Genomic DNA, 22,393 nt, shown 5'->3' on the forward strand with positions numbered 1-22,393 from the left:
CTTTTCATTTTCCATGTAAATGTTTTGATGTGGTTTGGCTTTAGCCATAGATGCCTTTCAAACTACTTAATTGGTATTGAAGTCATTATTTTTCCCATCTTCAAAATGTCCTTGCATTCGAAAACTTAAAGTTCTGGAATCACACAACTTTAGTGAGTAAAATTAATCATATTTAAATAATATTTTAAACATATTGTTGTTCGACATTGTGTAGATCATCCCCCCACACACCTATAAAGAAAAGAGACACCAGATTTCAGGTAGTTACCTGAGGTAACCTATCCCAGAGCATAATGAATGTAGAGAGCACAGTAACTTAATTGAGGTGCTAACACTGTCCTGCCAAATTAGATAATGCATCTGGATGATCAGGACCTAAGCAGGAGGGGGAATGATAGAAGCTTCATCTTTATGCCAGTTTCACTATTTCCCTAATCCTCCAAAAGACATATTCCCGAGGCTGTTTAATAAGCCAATCCATTTTATATTCAACAATATGCCCATATTTGCTAGCATGTACTGCTCTAAAGCAATAGGGGAATTGAACATGGAATTGAAGCCTTTGCCTCCAATTCCATTCTTCAGAAGACCAACTCATATGCAAAAGGAATAAGAAGAAAGGAAGGAAGGAACAAGGAAGGCAGGAGAGAGCTCCTGGCATTGTTTGCCTCTCCTGTAGTTACCAAACATCTTCAGCTAATGGGATGCAGTTCAAGATACCTTCTAATGGTTGAGAAAGATCCATAAAGATACAGGTCAAAATGTCTTTCTTTAAAACATAGAATTAATACTAAGCCCATCTGTCAAGTGGTCAACCATAAGTAAACAGATTCAGATAAAAAGAAAAGAAGATAATGAAAGATCATTCCTTGATTTATTATTAATTTCACAATATTACAAAATTAATTGCCCAAAGAGTATCTCTAAAGAGGGAATTTCAGGGAGAAAAGGAACATTATCCCTGTAGAACAATAGAAGCCTCAGTGAATTTATCTGCACAATGGAGTACTAGAATACATGATCTTCCTATTATGAATGTCAGTGGATCCAAAGCGTCGTTATTATTTTTTAACCACATAGCAATGAAAGCATTGAACTGTCTAGATTTGATCTATTTTAGAAAAATTTATTTAAAATAGAGGACAAACTTGAAGGAAAAAAGACAGCTAAAATGATCATGCCCATACTATAACAGGCAATTAGAGGAAACCAAAGTGGGTTTTCAATTTAAAATAGTTACTTTTTATAAAATGTTCTTTTAATCCTATTCTTCTTGAAAATAGCCACTCCAGTAATTCTAGAATAAAAAGACCTAAAATGTGATTTTAATTATAACTACAATGATTTTCATAGTAGGCACATTTTACCAACTAATGAGCAAAAGAATTTATTACTTGCCATTTGTCCTCTAGAGTATATTCTCCAATTGTACTACAGAAATTAAACTCCCATAAGCATTTTTATTCTCCCTTTCTTTCCAAAATAAAAGGCCATTTGTATTATACTGAAAAAATGTATAAAAGGTAACGTACAAAAGACACTCAGGTGCTAAGGAATAAAAAGAATGCTTCATAAAAATAGACTGCAGTTTTTTTTTTCCACAGGAAAGTATTTAAATAGTAACTTTAAAAATCAATAGGCTGAAGTGTTTTATAACATTCTTACGTAACTGACACCTTTTCAGTCTATGAACTCCTACCAGAAATATACAGCATTCACATTCCAGTGAAAAACATTTAGCACATCAGCTTTTTAAAATGCACTGTGTCAAAAATACTTATGTAGACCTTCAATTTTTCTGTAAAGTATAAACAATGTCCAAATGGTCGGCACATGCTAGGGAAAAATGAGTGTTTTATATATTATGTTAAATTTTAATGACAATGATCAGAGAGACATAGTGATGTTAGTATTTGAAGTCTTTATATTTCTAGTAGTCTAAAGACAACGTGTGGTATCAGAATAGTAAGCTCGGGGGCATTGCTTGTCCCTTTATTTTGAGAATCTCCAATTTATGTGACAACTTAAAATATTTAAATAAATGCGAATCATCTTTTTTGGCGACCAAATGAGAAAATACTCTTTAAAATGAAATGTACCATATTACACACTTTATAATATCATTCCTATTTACCATCAGGTAGTAGAAATGTTAAAGGGCATTTTTTTTTCTCCCACACTTCCAGAACTTACCTGCCCTGCAGCTTGCCAGGTAAAATTCATGGAATGGATATTGACAGGAATAGCTGGCATTCTCTGTTGTGCTTTTCTGAAATCATGCGTAAAGGGGGCCATTTTCCCCTCGGAAACAATCAGGATATCTTCTTCAAATCCTGTTTTTTTTAAATAATAAGCAAAACTATCAAACTAGGTGGACTTGAAAGAATACAAATCAGAAGTTTCATACAAAAAGAAAACCAAAGAATTACTTCTTGCCACAAAGCACCTGACTTTGGTACCCACAACCCTACTGAGATTACTTTTCCTCTATACGTGCTTAAGGATGATGGGAACAGACACTTGCTTTGGGGGGGGGGGGGATGGACATGGAATTAATTGATACAAACTCTGGACGCACCTAAAAACGTAGGGCTGTAACTACCAGCTGCATGATCAGATCACTTGCTCAACCTTCGTTTCTTGAGAGAAAAGTATTAGCATTCAGATGGAAAAAAATGGAACGGAGGTGGGGGCGGTGGGTAGCGATAGCCCTTGGACATTAAGTTTTAAACATATTAAATACAGGTATTCCTCCTTTAATGGAGAGAGTGAGGACACGGGGCAGGGAAGGGGCCCTTACCTATGAGCACTCTTGCCTGGTGCGCATCGATCCACAGGTATAGACTCTCCTCCCGCGGCTGCCCGGCCTCCGCCCTCAGCACCAGCAGGCACGGGAGGATGCTCCAGAGCCGCAGCGCAGCGGCAGGGAAGGCGCTCCTCCGGGTCATGCTGCTTCGGACCTCCTTGCGGGTGGCGAAACTCCTGCAGCACCTACCCGACCTGCGGTTCTTAAGTTCTTAGCTCGGCTTCAGCCCTCACCCGGAGCTGCTGGACGTGGAGCCTCCCGGCTCCGGTGAGAGTAAGCCTGGGAAGGAGGCGATGAGAAGGGAGGGGAAAGGAGGGGATGAGCGGGCGCAAGCCGCACAGGAGGAGGGGGCGCGAGCCGAGAGGAGAAGGCAGAGACGCAAGGCTGGCAATGCCGGAGATGCCAGCAAGCCCGGCCACGCCAACAGTCTGAGGGTCAAATACGGTGGAAGAGGAAGAGCAGAAAGGGCTGGCCAGAGCGAGGTGCAAGCCAGAAGTGGGGTCTGCGACGTCGAGCCTGTCGCCGCCGGGGGGCGCTGCGGGCCGCGGGGGGCGGGGCGGCGGGGGACCCTGGAGTCCGCGTTAACGCTGCGGAGCGCCCGGTGGCGAGCTCACCAAGGCGCGGGTGGACCAGACGCCCAAAGAGAAGCACCCTCAAAGGGACCCCTGGGACGTCACGCGTCCCCTCTTCTGGTCAGAGAGGCATGGGGATGGGGGAGTGGGATGAGCCGAGAAATGGGCTTTTTACCCGTTGCTAACTGAAGGCACAGTTTCTACTCTCTCTCCCTCTCCGACAGTATATTCCCTCTCTATTCTCTCTTCACTCTCTCTCCTCCCTCGTTTTCCAAACACAGTCTTCTCTGAATCGCTTCCAGTTAACGCTTGAATCTTGACTGTCCAGTGGTGTTGATCGCAGGCATTCGGCTTGGTTTAGGACTTTCTTTCTGCACTTGAGCGACACCCAACAGGTGTGGAGACTTGTCTTCCTGATAACCCAGCAGTACCTAGAAGAGTTCCCTAGGTCCTGGATGATAGCTATACCTGATCCCTGGGAGTCGTGATTATTTTCACATTTTGGCGATGGTTTTAAAAATGGGAGGCGGGTGTTCAGTTACTGAAAAATCAGGCAATTGGGGATAAGACCAAGGCTCTGCTGTGCCTGCGGGAAGTGTACTTGGCAGGCAGTGGCCAACAGCATCACCTATCCAGTGGAATCACAGCACGAAGGATTTATGCCTCTTGCCTAATTCCCTGAATGTGCAAAGAACACAGAAGCAAAAGGTTTTTCAGAAACTTAGAAAGTTTTCAAGACTCGGGAATGCTTTGTTTACTTCTCTTTGTTCTTTAGTACCCAGATGCTGAGACAAATGCCTCAAGGATCCTGTGTCTGGGGTTGGGCGTGGTGTTTCACTCAGTCCTTTGTAGAGAATGGGTACCTCAAAAGGGAAAAGCAAACAGAAACCATAGAGAAGAAGCTGGACATGTGCATAAATTAAGTTAAATAAACATTAGGCTATGGGACATTAGGAAAAAGAACAGAATGTACCTTTTCAATTGTGAAATATGTCCCTTATCCAATTGATAGGACAAAATGGGGAGGGGGCAAAAGAGTTAGACAAGAACTCTTGAGTGATATGAACTTGCGGTATCTTAATTTTAAAGCACTTTTCAATGCTTACTTAATTCTCACACCTCTTCAAAGTACATTCTGTTATTATTCTCAAGGTTCCTAAAGTCTAGCAAGTTGACTGTGGATATCCAGTTCGACAGTCAGGATGCAAATCCCAAGCATCTGATTCCAAAGCCCATTGTTAGCCACTACCTTATTCTGATAGGTAAATCATAATTAGGTCTCTTTGCATCCAAAGCTTCATAGCCATTCTTCCTTTAAAATATTTAGCTCTTGTCCAACAATTCATTACTCTTTGTTGCAATGAATATTCATTTATATAATATAGTAATACATTAGGCAATCTTTGAAGCACTTTAACACAGTAATGCCAGTGTCACACAGTTAAAGATAATTTCACAACACAACAGACATTTTCTTTGACTAGGGAAGTATTGTTTTGATTGAAGATTTTCCCCCTTAGTAATTCTCAACTCTTTATGGCTCCTGGTGCAAGAACGCCCTCTACAGGTTGTTCTAATCAAATACTGAGAACTATCCATGTGATTTACTTTTTGTTGAGAGAAAAAGAGGGACTAAATTCATTCTTAATTCAATTTCCTCTGAGCGAGGCTCTTCTGCAGCAGTTGGATTTGGTATTGATGATAATAATTATCTATTTTATTGTAAGGATATTTTCCCCTTCCAGAATGCTTTTTTTTCTGTTTACTTCTTCCCAGCAAAGGACACTTAGAAACATTCTAATTTTTTTTGTAGGTATATAAAGAAAAATGCTATTTAAGAAATCTTGGATTTAAGACATTTTGGCTTTTGAAAGGAGGGAAGGAATATATTATGTGTTATAAACAGTCAGCTATTTTTTATGAAACATAGGGTGTATCTTTTTGTGGGAAGATCCACCAAGGAGCTGAATTGGGCTTTGTTTCCATCCTTTTTATTGTTAAGGAAAAATAACTTTCATTTAGAGTAATGTTTATAATTTATCTACTCAAATAAAAATGTAACAACAGTTATTTTCACATAATAAAAATTTAGAAATACTGTACTGGAGGCATTACAGATCAACTTTGTTTAGTTTGAAAATTCTACCCTTTATTTTCCAGTCCATTATGCTTCCTTTCCTTGTGTGATTCATGCTCATCCATTATGTTTGCAGCTTCATTTATTTGTTCATTAACTCATTCACTCATTGAACAAAGATTTATTAAGTATTCATTATATCCAGGATACTGACCTAGAAACTACAAGAAAAACAAAATACAACCTCATCCCTCACAGAGCATTTGGAACTAGTCAAATGACAAGCATCTAAACAGTCATAATATAAGGCAGAACATGATGATTTGATAAGATAGAAACAGGAAATCCAAAGAAGAAATCTCATATTTGAAACTGTGTTTTTCATTTATTCATTCAAAATACATTTACTAAGTGTCTGATGTATGCACTGCACAGACACAGAGGATAGAAAAGCAAGTGAAAAGACAGCCCTGTTCTTGAAAAACTCTCAAACTAACAGGGGAGTGTTGAGAATGAGTGTTGAGAATTAGAGAGGGATGAATGTCCTGATAGGGACATGCACAGTATATTTTGGGACCCACAGAAAAGCCACTTAATGCAGGCTGGGTTCTAAGAAGACCTCCTAGAGTAGAGGGTACTTGCACAGTCTTGAAGGTAAAGGGGAAATTAAACATGCAAGGAGACAGACAGGAGTCTGTACACAGAAAGCACCAGTAATGAGAGCAAAAAGACAGAACCAAGAATGGCACTCTGCAAGATGTGAGGGTGCTAATCTGTACATGATGAGCCTGTAGTGAGAGGGAGGAGGTAGCAGCTGGAGGTGAAGCCACAAATGTAGGTAGGAGCTGTTTACAGAAGATTATGCTGAGAATTCCAAAAACAGTTTTCCTCCTTTGGACACCTAGAACTGCAGATGGTACCAAACCATGTATTTTTTTCTATATCTACATATCTATAATAAAATTTAACTCATAAATTAGGCACAGTAAGAGATTAAAAATTAAAAATAATAACCAAATAGTAAAATAGAACAATTATTATAAGGTGGCATAATAAAAGTTATGTGAAAGTAGAGTCCACTCCCCTTCAAAATGTCTGACTGTACCATCTTCATCTTTCTGTGTGAAGATGTGAGATGATGCAGTATTCACTTGATGAGATGAAGTGCAGTGGATGAGGCAGGCCTTGTGACAGACATCATGTTAGGCTACTTTGTAATGGTTACTTGAACACCAACACTGTAATATGTGGCAATCAACTAATAACTGAGCCAACTGCTAAGTAACTAATGGGTAAGTAGCATATACAGTTGAGTTTATGCTGACCCAAGTCCTGGGCTGAATGAAGGGGAACGGTGTGAGATTTCACCCTGCTACTCATTATGCAATTTAAAACCTATATATATGTTGTTTATTTCTGGAATTCTCCACCCAATATTTTTGGGCTTCAGTTAACCACAGGTATCTGAAACTGCAGGAAGTAAAGCCACAGAGAACAGCAGAGAGGCTTACTGGAATTTATGTAGAGACACTGTCTTACATAACTCCCCACTCCTTAATTATGGATGTGCAGTGATGTCCTTTCATATAGAGCACTATAGAAAAAAGGGCAAAAGTAACTTTGTAATGGAAAAAGCTGACAGACAGTACCTCCTCTAAGTGACCAGGGTCAAGGGCAACAACAGTAGGTCAAGTTGATAATATGTATCCTTGATATGATGTGATGAAAAGGGGATGTCATCTCTTTGGTTTTCCTCCTGAAAACCACCACAGTTCAATCATGAGAAAAATGTCAGAAACATCCAACTGAGGAACAGTCTGTAAAATACCTAATCAGTACTTCTCAAAATGATCAAGGTCATCAAACACAAAGAAAGTTTGAGACACTGTCACAGCCAAGAGGAACCTAAGGATACATCACAATTAAATGTAACAAGATATCCTGGATTGAATCCAGGAACAGAAAATGGACCTTAGGCTAAAAACTAAGGGAATCTAAATAAACAATTAATAGTAATTTATTAATATTGGCTCATCGATTGTGATAAATATGTTAATGTAAGATATTAATAACAGAGACTATGAGGAATGAGGTGTAGTGGAACTTTCTGTGCTATCTTTGACATTTTTGTTGTACATCTAAAAACTATTCTAAAATTTTAAAAGTGATGAAGACCACGATACTTAAAAAAAAACAAAAAAACTTAGCTGCAAACATTTGACATTCAGATTTCTCATTTCAAAAAATGGGATTTCTGGCTTCTCTTACAAATTGAGAGGTCTGGCAATATTTCCTTCTTTTAAAGGGATAATCAGATGGTGTGAACAGTGTCTGTCCTTCAAACAGGACAAGCACTGTCTTAGTTCTCATAGTTGTACCACTCCTCAACCAAGTTCACCTTTTAGCCAGACCTGCTGGGCTTTTGTGTGGTCCTGAAATTTCTACCCATGGCAAGGAGGGGCGACAGTGAACAGGGAAGAAGAAAGTGTCTGAGGGGGCTGTAACCTGTCTTCATTATGGAAGTGCAGCTGTGAGGGACAAGGGGCTTCCTGTCAGTGCCCAGATATTCACTCAGCCAAGCAAGCAGGACACTCCACCTTGTGGTCTCAGCCAGAACTCTCCTGGTGACTATAGGTGTTGGGTCTGAGAATGGAGCATATCAGCTACACCCTGAGCTGTGTTTGGAAAAGGAGAGGAGCAAACACCTCATAGCACAGTGCTGTGGAAGAGGAGTCATAAGAAGGAAATGAAAAGTGCAAGTTGCCAAGCATTATGCTTAATGTAATCCTGTTTTAAGAAAATATAGATAGGAACTTGGGGGAGGGAAAGAGGAAATAATGGGGAATGATGTTGGTCAAATTATATTGTTATCCTCTGTGCATGTAGGCATATGCAACAATAAATCCCACCATTATGTATGATTATAATGAACCAATAAAAAAATGGAAAAAAGAAACTATACATGTGTGTATGTATATATAATAACTCTAGGTACATAATGATGTAGAGATTATGATTATCTATTTAATGCACATATTTATATATAATGCTTGATGGATTATATACCAAATTATTTCCAACAACTGTCTATGGGGAATGAGAATCAGACGAGGGAATGATTTCCACTTTGTTCACAAATATTTCCTGACTTTTAATAAAATGAGCAGATGCTCCTGTAATTAAAAACTATTTTTAAAAGTAGAAAAAGATTGTTTCTTTTGTTGCTTCAGTCAGTTTCTCCCAAAGTAGGCAGCTGTCACCTCCCCAGGCCAGCTCTTCTTGCTGTGCTGCTCGCATACTGCATCACTTAAGAACTGTACATCACTGTTGGCAGCAGGTCCACCCTGGCCCCTGGAGCCCTACCTCCACTAGTTTGTTCTGCATGCCAGTGTGGCCAGCTCACAAGGCCATGGAGAACTTGCGGTTTTTCTGTTCCTGCTTGTCCGTCTGAGACATATGTATCCCACGGGAATGCCTTGACCTTTTCTGGTCTGATGGACTTATTGTTAAGGGAGGTTTCGGTACCTGACAATAATAGATGTTGAAACTAAATTTCTCCCCCCTCCCTCCTGCTTTTGGGTAGTTTTCCACTTCTGCTGCTTGGGGTATAAAAAAAGGCGTGTTAGCAATAAAGATTATTATTGACTCCTGGATGAAGAACCTTGGTGTCCTGTGTGCCTTTTAACCTCGCCGTCCCTCGCCGGACTCGGCTCCTTTGGCTGGACGCGGCAATTGGAGGTTCCCACTGAGATCCGGAAAGCAGGGGTAAGCGGACGGGGCTCACCTTCTAAGAAAGAAGGGGGAGGATTGGTTTAAAGATAATTTAAAGAGACAGGGTACGTACCATGGGTAACTCAACAGCGAAGGTTCGTCTGGCCAACGAACTGAAAGAGCTGTTAAATACACAAGGAACAGGAATAAAAACTAAGACTGCAACCGAATTCGTTGAAATTATTGCCCAGGCTTGTCCTTGGTTTCTGACAGGAGGATTTCTTAATAATAGTGACTGGGACCTGGTGAGGCATGACCTTCAGAAATTATTGAGGGACCGGGGCTTGGACAGTGTCCCAGTTGCCACCTTTTCCTTATGGAGGTTGGTAAAGGATGCTTTATTAACAGATAAAGTAAAGATCAAGGATCAGCTTGCTGAATGTGAACAGGCCCTTAATCAGGTGCAGGAAGAGCAAATGGCAGAATCCTTAAAGGATGAGGGTCCCCTTGAGGACTCAGGCTCGGAGGGTAGGAAACGCCTCCAGATTTCTAAGCCCGAAAAGGATCCTGAGGACCTCAGTTCTCTCTCTGAGGAAGAGGAGGGATTAGAAAGGGAGATAGAGGAACTAGAACATCGCCTTAAAAGGGCAAATGTGAGGGTGCCTAGGGCCCCCTCAATTGCCGCACCTCCTCCCTATAATCCTGATTGGAATGAGGACGCCCCTACTAGACGGGCGGGGGTCCACTGGGGTTCTAGAGCGGCTCAGGTTTTTCCAATGATTGAAAACGCCGATGCTGATGGACAGCCGGCCAGAGCCCATGTCCCCCTAGCCTTCAAGGACATAAAACAGCTTAAGGAGGCGGTCATTAATTATGGACCTCATGCCCCTTTCACATTGACCCTCTTCGAGTCCTTCTCAGCCAGTCAACTGATACCCAATGATTGGCAGCAACTTTGCAGGGCTGTGTTATCTGGAGGGGATTTCTTATTGTGGAAAAGTGAATATCATGAAAGGTGCCGCGAGCTGGCTCAGATTAACCTGAATGCGGGCCATCAACGGCGAAATGCTGAAATGTTGACAGGAACTGGGCAGTATGCCACCATAGGACAACAAATTAATTACGACCCAGGTGTTTATGCTCAAATAGCCTCAGCTGCAGTCCATGCCTGGAAAGCCCTGCCCGTTTCTAAGACTGAAGCAAAAATTTCCAAGATCTCTCAAGGACCCTCTGAACCTTATTCAGACTTTATAGCCCGCCTAATGCAGGCTGCTGGAAAAATATTCCCTAATCTAGAACAGGCTATGCCACTTATTAGACAACTGGCATATGAAAACGCTAACACTTACTGCCAAAATGCTATTAAGTCCTCCCGGGCCAAAAGTATAGATGACATGATTCGAGCATGCAAAGATATAGATGGGCCTCATATTACTGGTCAGGTTTTGGCTGCTGCCCTTAAGACTGGAATGCAAAAAGCTGATAACAGGGGAACCCGCTCTAAGGGGTGTTTTAAATGTGGGAAAGAGGGACATATAAAGAGAAACTGCCAGGAAAGGAGTGAGGGTGCTGGCAGAGGGATGCCTGGAATTTGTCCTAGATGTCATAAAGGAAATCATTGGAGCAGTGAGTGCAGGTCAAAATTTGACATCCATGGTAACCCAATACCGTCGGGAAACGGGAGCAGGGGCCCGCCCCGGGCCCGGAAGCCAAAGTGTACGGGGCAGTGCAGGGACAGAACAGTGCCCCAGGGAGTGGGCGTCTCCGCCGCCTCCCACTGACCAACCCCTTTCTATCTGGGAACTCCCCAGGGGAACACCAGGAAGCGCAGGACTGGACCTCAGTTCCACCTCCCGAGCGGTATTAACTCCCCAAATGGGACCCCGGACGCTGCCTACTGGGGTTTTTGGACCCCTGCCAGAGGGGACGGTGGGACTAGTGTTGGGACGAGGTAGCGCAACTCAGTGGGGCTTGAAGATTCTTATGGGGGTTGTTGATGCTGATTATCAGGGAGAAATAAAGATAGTAGTAGAAGCTACCCAAGGAATTGTTATTCTTCCCCCCGGGGAGCGTATAGCTCAATTGCTGCTGCTACCTTTAGCTTCCATTCCTGGGCACACCCTCCGTGGGTCCCGGGGCGACGTCAGCTTTGGCTCCACTGGAACTCCCCAGGCCTTTTGTGTAGCTCATTTGGATTCGTGTCCCAACCTGACCATTGAGATACAGGACAAGGCTTTCAAGGGAATACTAGATACGGGGGCAGATGTCTCTGTCATTTCTGAAAAACAATGGCCACCTGCCTGGCCCCTCCAGAGTCCCTCGGCCATATTACAGGGGATAGGACAGACCCGACCAAAAAGAAGTGCCTCCTTTTTAAAATGGAGAGATGGAGAAGGACATAGTGGCCATTTCCAGCCTTATGTGGTGACTGGACTCCCCACGAATCTTTGGGGGAGGGACTTACTTCATCAAATGGGGGCTATTCTCACTACCCAGACTTTGAAAGGAAATAATGACTTTGTTAATGATGCAATGCTAGACATGGGATGGATCCCTGGAAGGGGACTAAGAAAGAGACATGAGGGCAGAATATCACCCGTGGATCCAGCAGAACAGGTTACCCGGTGGGGAAGAGACCGGAGAGGACTGGGAAATTTATCCTAGGGGCCACTGAAGTGCGGCCACCTCCACTGTCCATTACTTGGTTATCAGATGACCCTGTGTGGGTAGAACAGTGGCCCCTAACTAAGGACAAATTACAGGCCGCTTCCCTATTAGTTCAAGACCAGCTTAAGTTAGGACACGTGGTGCCCTCTACCTCCCCTTGGAATACCCCTATTTTTGTTATACAAAAGGGGTCTGGGAAGTGGAGACTTCTTCAGGACCTACGAGCTATTAATAAAACTATGCAACCCATGGGACCCTTACAGCCAGGGCTACCCTTTCTTACTGCGATCCCAAAGGATTGGCATCTTATTGTTATAGATTTAAAAGATTGTTTCTTCTCTATCCTCTTAGACCCACGAGACCGAAAGCGTTTTGCTTTTTCCTTGCCTTCCACAAACTTTACGGAACCTTACCAACGGTATGAATGGACCGTCCTACCTCAAGGGATGACTAATAGTCCTACAATGTGCCAATATTTTGTAGCTGAGGTTTTACGACCCTTTCGACAGCAGTTCCCACAGCTCTACCTCATTCATTATATGGATGACATCTTACTGGCAGGGCCCAAGAAAGAAAGGCTTCTTCAATCTTATGAAGTCCTCCAATCCCTTCTAAAAGGGGCAGGGCTGGTCATAGCACCCGAAAAGGTGCAGTTTCAACACCCTTACAATTATTTGGGATACATCATTAATAACATAGAAATCTTTCCCCAGAGACCCCAGTTCCAGATAAATCAGCTCAAAACTTTACATCAGTGGCAGACATTCCTCGGAGAAATACAGTGGCTGCGCCCGTCCTTTCATATTCCAACTGGAGAGCTCAAACCCCTGTATGACCTCTTGCGAGGAGATCCTTCTCCTACGTCGTATACAGTACCTACACCAGAAGCCTTACGAGCACTGAGGCTAATAGAAGAGGCTCTGCAGGACATGCAGATTACGCAGATAGATTATTCTCTGCCCTTGTCATTTATAGTTCTACCTTCTAAAATTACTCCCACAGGAGTGTTCTGGCAAACGGGTCCCATTTATTGGGTCCACTTGCCGGCTTCTAACCCCCGGGTATTGACTCCCTTTTATGAGCTAGTTATTAACTTAATTTGGAAGGCTAAATATTTGGGTGATGCATTGTTTGGAAAAACCTTTGACATACTTATTCAACCTTACACTCAAGATATGATACACAAGTTACAACAAGAACATGACCTTTGGTGTCTTTTCCTGTGCAGCTTCAAGGGTCAGATTGATAATCACTTCCCTAAACATAGACTTTTGGAGGGCTTTAAAAGGTGTCCCATTATCTTCCCAAAGATTATAAAAAGGGAACCTATTCCAAAGGCCCAAACTGTATATACAGATGGGGCCAAAAATGGATTTGCCGTCATTTTTGATGGATCTCAAATTCTCCGACAACCTGTGTCAGGTCAGTCGGCCCAAAAGACAAAAGTTGAAGCTTTAATCATAGCTCTCAAAGTCTATAGTTCTATTCCTCTTAATGTATATACTGACAGCTTATATGTAGCTAATCTGGCTCTAGTCATAGAAACAACATCATATATTGGAAAGCAATCCACCATCACAGAACAACTACAGGTAGTTCAGCTTCTCATTTGGGCTAGACGAGATCCTTTATACATTGGCCACATCCGAAGCCATTCAGGGCTCCCTGGACCTTTGTCAGAGGGCAACGCAAAAGCAGACGCTGCTACTCATGCTGTTGGCCTTTCCTGTGTGACGACCAAATATGATAAGGCCTTACAATTCCATAACAAATTTCATTTAAATGCACAGTCTTTACGCTTCCACACAGGATGTTCACGAGACCAAGCTTTACAGATTGTCTCATTATGTCCAACCTGTGCACCATTTATTCATTCTCCTTCCCTTGGGGTTAATCCAAGAGGACTACAACCTAATGATGTCTGGCAAACTGATGTTACACACTTCTCTAGCTTTGGTAAGCTCTCCTTTATACATGTTTCCACTGACACATATTCTGGCTTCATTTTTGCCACCTTACATACTGGAGAGAAGGCTAAGGATGTAATCAGTCATCTTCTAAAAGCCTTTTCCTCCATGGGCACCCCACGATGCCTCAAAACCGATAATGGTCCCGCATATGTAAGCCAGGCGGTTCAACAGTTTTGCACCCAATGGGAAATTAATCATAAGACTGGAATCCCTTATAATCCACAGGGACAAGCTATCGTGGAACGAGCCCATCAACATTTAAAAACTTATTTACAAAAAACAAAAGAGGGGGAGATATACCGGAATTGTCAGGGACCACAAGCACTTCTAAGCATAACCTTATTTACTTTAAATTTTTTACTCACTGACACTGGAGGGCGCACGGCTGCACAACGCCACTTTTCCCCTCCCACTGTACAAGATGCTCAAATAAGGTGGAAAGATTTATCCACCGGAAAGTGGCAACCCCCGGCTCCACTCTTAGCTAGAGTGAGGGGAGCTGTATGTGTTTTTCCCCCAGGAACTGAGAAGCCCATTTGGATCCCGGAGCGCTGCACCAGACCGGTGAATGAAAATTCAAGACAAAATGAAGTTCCCAAGATGGCTGATCCTGCCGCTGTTGTTCTCACCCCTTCAAGTGAGTGCCGAGACACACCTCATGAGCTGGACCCCGCTTGTGGCATTCATTCTGGACAGGTTTGCTGAAGGAGGGCTTGACCCCCCACCTGGGAATATTCATGAATATCTTTTTGGAGCCCCTTGTGAGTGTAAGGGAGGGCCCCGGCACTCGGCCCCCTCTGGTTATATCCAGAGCATTGATTGTGGGACTAAAGTAGCCTACATGGCGGCTGAACTCAATGAAAACATCGGAGGATTTAAGCAACCAAAATGGGTATGTGTTAATAAGCCCGGACTTGTTGTCCCTAATCCGACCGAGACTCTTGGAAGCTGTCCCGCCACTTGTCATTACACCCCGGCAATGCACATCTCCTGTTATACATCGGCCTCAATTTGTGTTAATAATCAAGGAAAACAGTATTTTGAGGCCATCCTAACTAACACCCGTGGAGAATGGGGGACCACTTATAATTATATTCCTTTTCTTGGTGACCGGGGAGGGGAAGGCATCACGACTCGGTTAACGGAGGCGGGATGTGAGGGCGTCGTGGGTAAACCTTCCTGCTGGCCCATGCAGGCCCCCATCGGAGTCTCTGATGGAGGGGGACCCACTGATGCTATCAAACACCTTCAGGTGATTAAGCTTTTAAAGCCGGAGATCCCTAAGCCTACATACCACCCCTTGATATTGCCCAAATCCCAGTTTCCTGATTTAGATGCCAATACATTAGATATCCTAGAAACTACCTTTTCTTTACTTAACAGTTCCAACCCTACCCTTGCTGGTGATTGCTGGCTCTGCATGATGGCAGGTGCAGTCATGCCATTGGCGGTTCCCATCAATTATACCATTGATGATGACAACACATGTCAATCTGGGCTACCCTTTAAGGTGCAGCCTCTAGGTGGTTTTATGTCATGCCTTCTGGGCATGATGCAAAATAATACCTATGATGTTGATGTTGGAATCTCTTCCTTTGGAAACTGCTCATTAGTAAAGAATTACTCCTCACCTACTCCGCCCATTTGTCCCCCTAATGGTACAGTTTTTATGTGTGGTGGAAATTTAGCTTTTCCCAGGCTCCCAGCAAATTGGACTGGTGGTTGCGTTCTGGCATTACTGCTTCCTGATATCACGATTATCTCAGGAGATGAACCCCTACCCATTCCTAGCCTAGACATCTTAGTTAGAAGACACAAGAGAGCTGTGCAGGCCTTACCACTCCTTGTTGGCCTTGGAATAACCGCTGCTGTGGGTACAGGCACGGCAGGATTGGGTACGGCTATACATTCTTACCGCCGCCTATCTCAACAGCTTATAGATGATGTGCAAACCCTGTCGGGAACCATTAAAGACTTACAAGACCAGATAGACTCTCTAGCAGAAGTAGTTCTTCAGAACAGGCGGGGTTTAGACTTGCTTACTGCCAATCAAGGGGGAATTTGTTTAGCCCTTGGGGAGAGGTGCTGTTTTTATGCTAACAAATCTGGCATAGTTCGCACAAAAATTAAACAACTCCAAGAAGACCTAGAAAAAAGGAGGAGGGAATTATTTGAGAACCCTCTCTGGACTGGACTTAATGGATTTTTGCCTTATCTTCTTCCCTTATTGGGACCATTGTTAGGCCTCCTTCTAGTAGTGGCAATAGGACCCTGCATTGTAAATAAGATAGTACAATTCATTAAGGATCAAATTAATATCTTAGCCTCTAAGCCAATACAGGTTCACTATCAACGCTTGAAGATGGATGATCGCCCCTCTGAGATATACTTCAGACCTATCCGAAGATGAGTGTCCTCCTTAAAAGAAGAACTCCTGCCATATCTTTTCTCTATGCATACCTCTCCCTCTTGCCTTCCTGTACTAGGATCTTTGCTGTCTAATCTCTCGGTCCAATCACATCTGCCATTCGGCGGTGACGGTCATGGGTCCCGTAGGTGGAGACGGTTAAGCGTTTACCGCAATAATGTCTTGATAGGTCATAACACCTTGAGCTGATCTTGTAGTACCCAGTGACGGGCAACTTTCACGCTTGCTGTGCGACCTAAGCCAGGGAATCGGGGCCTTCCCAGAGACGGGTAAGCATCGCAAGGGCTGTGAACGACCTAAGACAGGGGCTACTTGATTCCCACTGGCATGCAAAAAACAAAAGAGGGGGACTTGTTGGCAGCAGGTCCACCCTGGCCCCTGGAGCCCTACCTCCACTAGTTTGTTCTGCATGCCAGTGTGGCCAGCTCACAAGGCCATGGAGAACTTGCGGTTTTTCTGTTCCTGCTTGTCCGTCTGAGACATATGTATCCCACGGGAATGCCTTGACCTTTTCTGGTCTGATGGACTTATTGTTAAGGGAGGTTTCGGTACCTGACAATAATAGATGTTGAAACTAAATTTCTCCCCCCTCCCTCCTGCTTTTGGGTAGTTTTCCACTTCTGCTGCTTGGGGTATAAAAAAAGGCGTGTTAGCAATAAAGATTATTATTGACTCCTGGATGAAGAACCTTGGTGTCCTGTGTGCCTTTTAACCTCGCCGTCCCTCGCCGGACTCGGCTCCTTTGGCTGGACGCGGCACATCACAACACTGACAGCTCATTACTGAAGCTCAGCACAGCTCAAATAGTCATCACCATCCCAGGCAGCTGTCCTGCTCTTCTTTCCTCACATGATGGCACTGCCAAGCAACCCAGAGTATCTAGTCTTGCACAAATCATATCCATTGTTTTCTGTTTGTCCTGCTATTTCATCCCTATGACATTTAAATAAACTATTTTTTATGACAGGGGAAAAAAGGAAAATAATTTCATTGCCCAATATTAAAGGAATGGGAAAAAAATAGAATATCTTCATAGGATGAAACATTTTTAAATTCAAGGACTATTTGATCAGCCACGTCAGCTCAGATTCCAACTAAGGAAGGTTGGAAGGTTTCCAGCTTCAAAGTGACTGAACTATAGTAGGTACTTCAGGAGTGTCTGTTAAATATATATTGGAAGAGTTAGGGGTTGGGGATGTGGCTCAAGCGTGGCGTGCTCGCCTGGCGTGCATGCGGCCTGGGTTCAATCCTCAGCACCACATACAAACAAAGATGTTGTGTCTGCCGAAAACTAAAAAAATAAATAAATAAATATTTTTTTAAAAAAAGAGTTAATGCACTGTTTGGATCCAGATGGCTATAGTTCCTCTTATAAGTTACTAGTTTCTTCCTATTGTCTGAAGTCTGCAAAAATTTAGTCTTAAATCATCTGTTCTAACAGTATGAATACTATGAACATTTATCATTAATTTACAAGGAGCCACATAACTTATTCCAAAGGAACTTTGCTCTGTCTTTTGAATATTGCAATAAAATTTTGTCATTAACCAACAATGGGAGCATAGGTCTAACTTCATCAATTGGGAAATCTTAACAGTACCAACTAGGATCTCAAAGAAAGCAATGTGATTCTAAAAATTCTTTTGGTATGCTAAAAAGTTAACTTTATAATTTTAAAAATTTTAACCTTAAAACCTATATTATGAAAGTTGCCTTATTATTTATTGATAATCCCACTTGATCATGAAATATGAGTCTTCTAATGTGCTGCTGAATTTGATTTCCTTGCATCTATATTGTTGTTACATCTATATTCTTCAAGAATATTGGCCTGTGGACTGGGGTTGTGGCTCACCTAGCATGGACGGGGCACTGGGTTCGATCCTCAGCACCACATAAAAATAAAAAAATAAAGGTATTGTGTCTAACTACAACCAAAAAAATTTTAAAAATAAAAAAATATTGGCCTGTGATTTTATTAGTATAATTTTTTAATGCGAGGGATCAAACCCAGGGCTTCATATGAGCTAGGCAAGTAATCTACCGATGAGCCATATCCCAAGCTGCAATTTTACTTTTAATTAAGAATTGAAGGGGCTGGGGATGTGGCTCAAGCGTGGCGTGCGTGCGGCCCGGGTTCGAGCCTCAGCACCACATACAAACAAAGATGTTGCGTTCGCCAAAAACTAAAAAATAAATATTAAAAAAAAAACAATCTCAGTAATGATTAAAAAAAAAAAAAGAATTGAAGTCTTGTATCCTACACTCATTTTTGAGGATGCTCAAGCTTCCTAAGACACCTTGCCCTTACCACCTGAACATGATACATTTTCTTTCCATTCATAGAATTAATTGAAATTAAACAATACCAGATTATGTTATCAGTTTCATCCAGATAAACACTGAAAAGCACTTGTATCAGTAGTAAATATCCTCTTTAAAAATATGCAGTCAGTGCAAATTAGTGCAACCACGTTGGAAAGCAGTATGGAGACTCCTCATAAACTTGGAATAGAATCACCATCTGACCCTTGTATCCCACTCCTTGTTATATACCATCAGCATACTGTAGTGACACAGCCACATCAATGTTTATAGCAGCACAATTCACAATACCTAAATTGTGGAACCAACCTAGATGCCCTTCAGTAGATGAATAGATAAAGAAAATGTGGTATATATACACAATGGAATATTACTCAGCATTAAAAGAGAATAAAATTAAATGGATAAAGTTGGAGAATATCATGTTAAGTGAAGTAAGCCAATCCCAAGAAACTAAAGGCCAAATGTTTTCTCTGATTAGTGGATGCAGATCTATCATGGGGATGGGGCATGAGAAAAAGGCAGGAACTTTGGACTGGGAAAAGGGGAGGGTGAGGAGGAATTATGGGGGTAGGAAAGATGGTGGAATGAAATGGACATCATTACCCTAGGTACATGTATGATTGCACAAGAGGTGTGTCTCTACATCATTTACAACCGGAGAATTGAAATGTTGCACTCCATTTGTGTACGATGAATTGAAATGCATTCTGCTGTCATGTACAACCAAGTAGAACAAATTTTTAAAATAATACATTAATAAATAAATAAATAAAAAGTTTAAAAAAATATACAGTCAAGAATTCTTAAAAGGATGCCTTCAAAATTTCAAGATCAGCTAGTTGTGAAAGCAAGACCTACTAAAGGAACAATACCTTCATAGAATTAACACAAAATAAGAAGTCATTTTTGTAGACAAATTTCAATTTTGTTACTTTCAAGTTGATCTGGACTTCAGAGACTGTTTCAGGCTAAATCAGAACTCAGATAAATAAAAATGATACTTTATTAATCTCTATTTTATGTCTTTTATGTGACAGTCAGGTATGTTGACAAAATGAGACATAGCCAAGGCTCAGGAAAACCTGTTATTATATTCACAAGTTGTAGAAACAGGAGGCAGAGCACACCACACAGGCCACTTGGGAAAGCACCAACATTGGTCAGTAGACAGAAGGGGCAAGAATGAAGAGACTTTGACCATGTCAGGGCAAACAGTTTACAATTGACTAGTTTGGATAATTTCAGCAGGCTCTGGATTTTAGGAGTGGTCCTTGTTACCTGATACCTGGCCCTGAGATAATCAAGGCAGAATAGTGCCTCCTGGAGTATATGGGCTAAGTAGTGGGGTATGTCTCTGGACTGGTTAGTCTGCAAATCAAAGGCATGCTGTCTTTGCTCCTGGTATTTTTTAGCCCCAGGAGGAGAAGTCCCTCTCCAAACAGAAAAAATTATAAGAGTTAAAACATCATAATTTACAGAAAATAATAATATAAACAACACAATCTCCTATATGGAAAACAGTATATTTCTGGAGACTAGTACATAAAAGTAGCAATTTAAGACATTCTTTTCTCAGTGTCAAGGTTATCTGGGAAATTCAACTAGTAACCAGAAGATTAGTGAACACTGACCTATGATGAGATTAGTGAGTAGCATGATAGATATTTCATCTTGGCCAGCGGGTCTCAGATGCTGCCCTAGGAATCATTTTTAAAATTCTTGTGATTATTTGATTTTTACAAGGACTGAAGGGTGCTTTGGGCTCCTATAGGTTATAAGACAGGGATGGTAGGTACTCTGCTGTCCACTAGACAGGACTAAACAAGGATTGTTCCAAGTCTTTTGATTACTCCACGGTAGATTCATGTAGATGAAAAAGACTGTTTATAATTATCTGAACCTAGAAACCTAGCGGCATTTTACATTATAAACACACAGTTTTTAACACCTACTAAAATTTCCAGAAACACTACTTCTTTGAATAGTAAGATTCTGTGAAAAGTCAGAAAGCAACATTTTACTTGGTTATGTTTCTATCTCTACCAAGAATTGCTAAAACTTTAGAAAAATCATATCATCACACCCCTAATACCCCCGCCATTTTCTCTATTACAATTCTAAAGTTCTAACTTCCCTTAAAACTAAACCTTTTTTTTACTAAAGTAGATGCAAGCATCTGATTACTTCATTTTCAAAATAATTGTGCTCGACTCTTTTCATTTTGAATCATATTTTTATTGTATTTTTTATTTTTATGTATATTAAGGTATTATATTGGTTATTTTGAAATTGTATCTGTTGGAGTAGATAGTATTATCTATGCATTTTATTTAAGAATTGTAAAGGGGAATATCAAAATATCAATTATAAAAAGGCAGCTTTGGGGGCTGGGGTTGTGGCTCAGTGAGATTGCCTAGCATGTGTGAGGCACTGGGTTCAATTCTCAACACTGAATACAAATAAATGAATAAAATAAAGGTTCATCAATGTCTAAAAAAATTTTTTTAAAAAAAGGCAGCTTTGAGTCTGTTCATAAAGGCTGAATAATTTATGATTCCATTTATGTGACATTCTGGGAAGTCACTACAGAACAGGAACATACTAAGGGTTCTAAGAGACCAAAGGCTTTGGGAAAGCTTTTATTATAAAGGGGAGCACCATGAGGGAAGTTGGGGGCAGAGGGCAGGGCAATGTTAACTATTCTGAATCTCAGTTGTGTAAGGGAATTACATGACCAAACCTTAGAGACTTGTACACCAGTTTTAAAAAAAGTGAATTTTATTGCACATAATTTAAAAATAAACATAAATAACTAAAAAAAAAACCTGGACAACACAATAAAACTCAGAAAATAAAACAACCAAATGGTAGTATTGGGTCTCAGAGTTAAGGACCCCTGAATTATGCCTTAGAAGCCCCCAATGACATTCCTGCCCCCAGAACACAGTTCAGATCCCTAGTGACTAAACTACTCATTCCCATCAGGTATGATTTCATTTTCTTTGTGTTAAATGTGTGAGAAGAAATTCCTTTTTATTGAATTCACACCAATGAATGGACTACATTTCAACTAAAGCCAGCAAGTTATTGGCAATTAAAACCTAGTTCTCTTAATTCTAGTGATCTTTTAGTATACCATATTGCCTCCCAAGTTTTGTGCTAAAGTGGGAGAATACTGTGAATTATTAAGTTTTCCATTCATTACACCTCTAAAGTAAAACAAAATAAAATGCCAGTTCTAGAATTATAGTACCACCTGAGTTTACTAAGAAAGCAAAAGAAAGAAAAAAAACTGGTTTTCTTAATAACATCACTATTCACATTCCTAGAAGAAAAGTGTTCTATAATGTCACTTCTATTGACAGGGAATACAAGCCTCTTGTGCTTTTATAAGGTGTTTATAACAGGTCAGTGTTTTGGCTAGGGCGTTAAAGGGTTTTTGCCATTTACAGTATATTCTGTAGCCTTCTGAAACTGCTTTGGGAAATTTTAACATGTAGAAATGTTTGGTTCACTTATTGCAGGTAATTAAAATAGTTGAGAGGGACATTAACTCATAAAATGCCTTAATTTGGATAATATTCAAATAATAGGTGTCAAGATGATGAATTAAGAACACTTTAAATTTTCTTGCCAAACAACTATTGAATCAATTAAGCTACATGAATAGGTAGCAAGAATCAAACATTTAAATAATCATTAATTGATACTTGTGCTAAGAACCTGTTATTTAAATCCTGTATGCCTAGCTTTCTAAAAGAACCAAACAAAAGTCAGTTTAATAAATTTTCATTGTAAACTGAACTGTGGATTTCCAGGAGAGATGAAGGTGGC

The 22,393-nt window shown here is 41.3% G+C and overlaps 2 protein-coding genes across 2 annotated transcripts in view; one reads left to right on the top strand and one right to left on the bottom strand.

The window, feature by feature from the left end:
- Wif1 (WNT inhibitory factor 1) overlaps window positions 1-3,314 on the bottom strand; it is a 64,883-nt gene extending 61,569 nt beyond the window's left edge. Inside the window, exons 1-2 of the mRNA XM_046430696.2 lie at window positions 2,801-3,314; window positions 2,194-2,333 (exon numbers count right to left, since the gene is read on the bottom strand). Coding sequence (XP_046286652.1) covers window positions 2,194-2,333; window positions 2,801-2,948 — 288 coding nt within the window. The 5' untranslated portion in view covers window positions 2,949-3,314. The remainder of the gene's footprint in view (window positions 1-2,193; window positions 2,334-2,800) is intronic.
- A 5,795-nt stretch (window positions 3,315-9,109) lies between these two features.
- LOC131423683 (syncytin-1-like) lies at window positions 9,110-16,918 on the top strand. Its single transcript, XM_058574640.1, has 2 exons — window positions 9,110-9,220; window positions 14,324-16,918. Exon 2 carries the CDS (start codon window positions 14,372-14,374, stop codon window positions 16,211-16,213), a length of 1,842 nt encoding a protein of 613 aa, XP_058430623.1. The 5' UTR covers window positions 9,110-9,220; window positions 14,324-14,371; the 3' UTR covers window positions 16,214-16,918.
- Window positions 16,919-22,393: the final 5,475 nt, after the last annotated feature.

Source organism: Marmota monax, unplaced genomic scaffold, assembly GCF_021218885.2.
Source record: "Marmota monax isolate L192 unplaced genomic scaffold, Marmota_monax_Labrador192_F-V1.1 WCK01_AAM20220418_F8-fsc00056, whole genome shotgun sequence".
Lineage (NCBI taxonomy): Eukaryota > Metazoa > Chordata > Mammalia > Rodentia > Sciuridae > Marmota > Marmota monax.

Excerpts from the sequence above, each read along its gene's own strand:
- LOC131423683 (XM_058574640.1), top strand. The coding sequence starts at position 14,372 with ATGAAAATTCAAGACAAAATGAAGTTCCCAAGATGGCTGATCCTGCCG.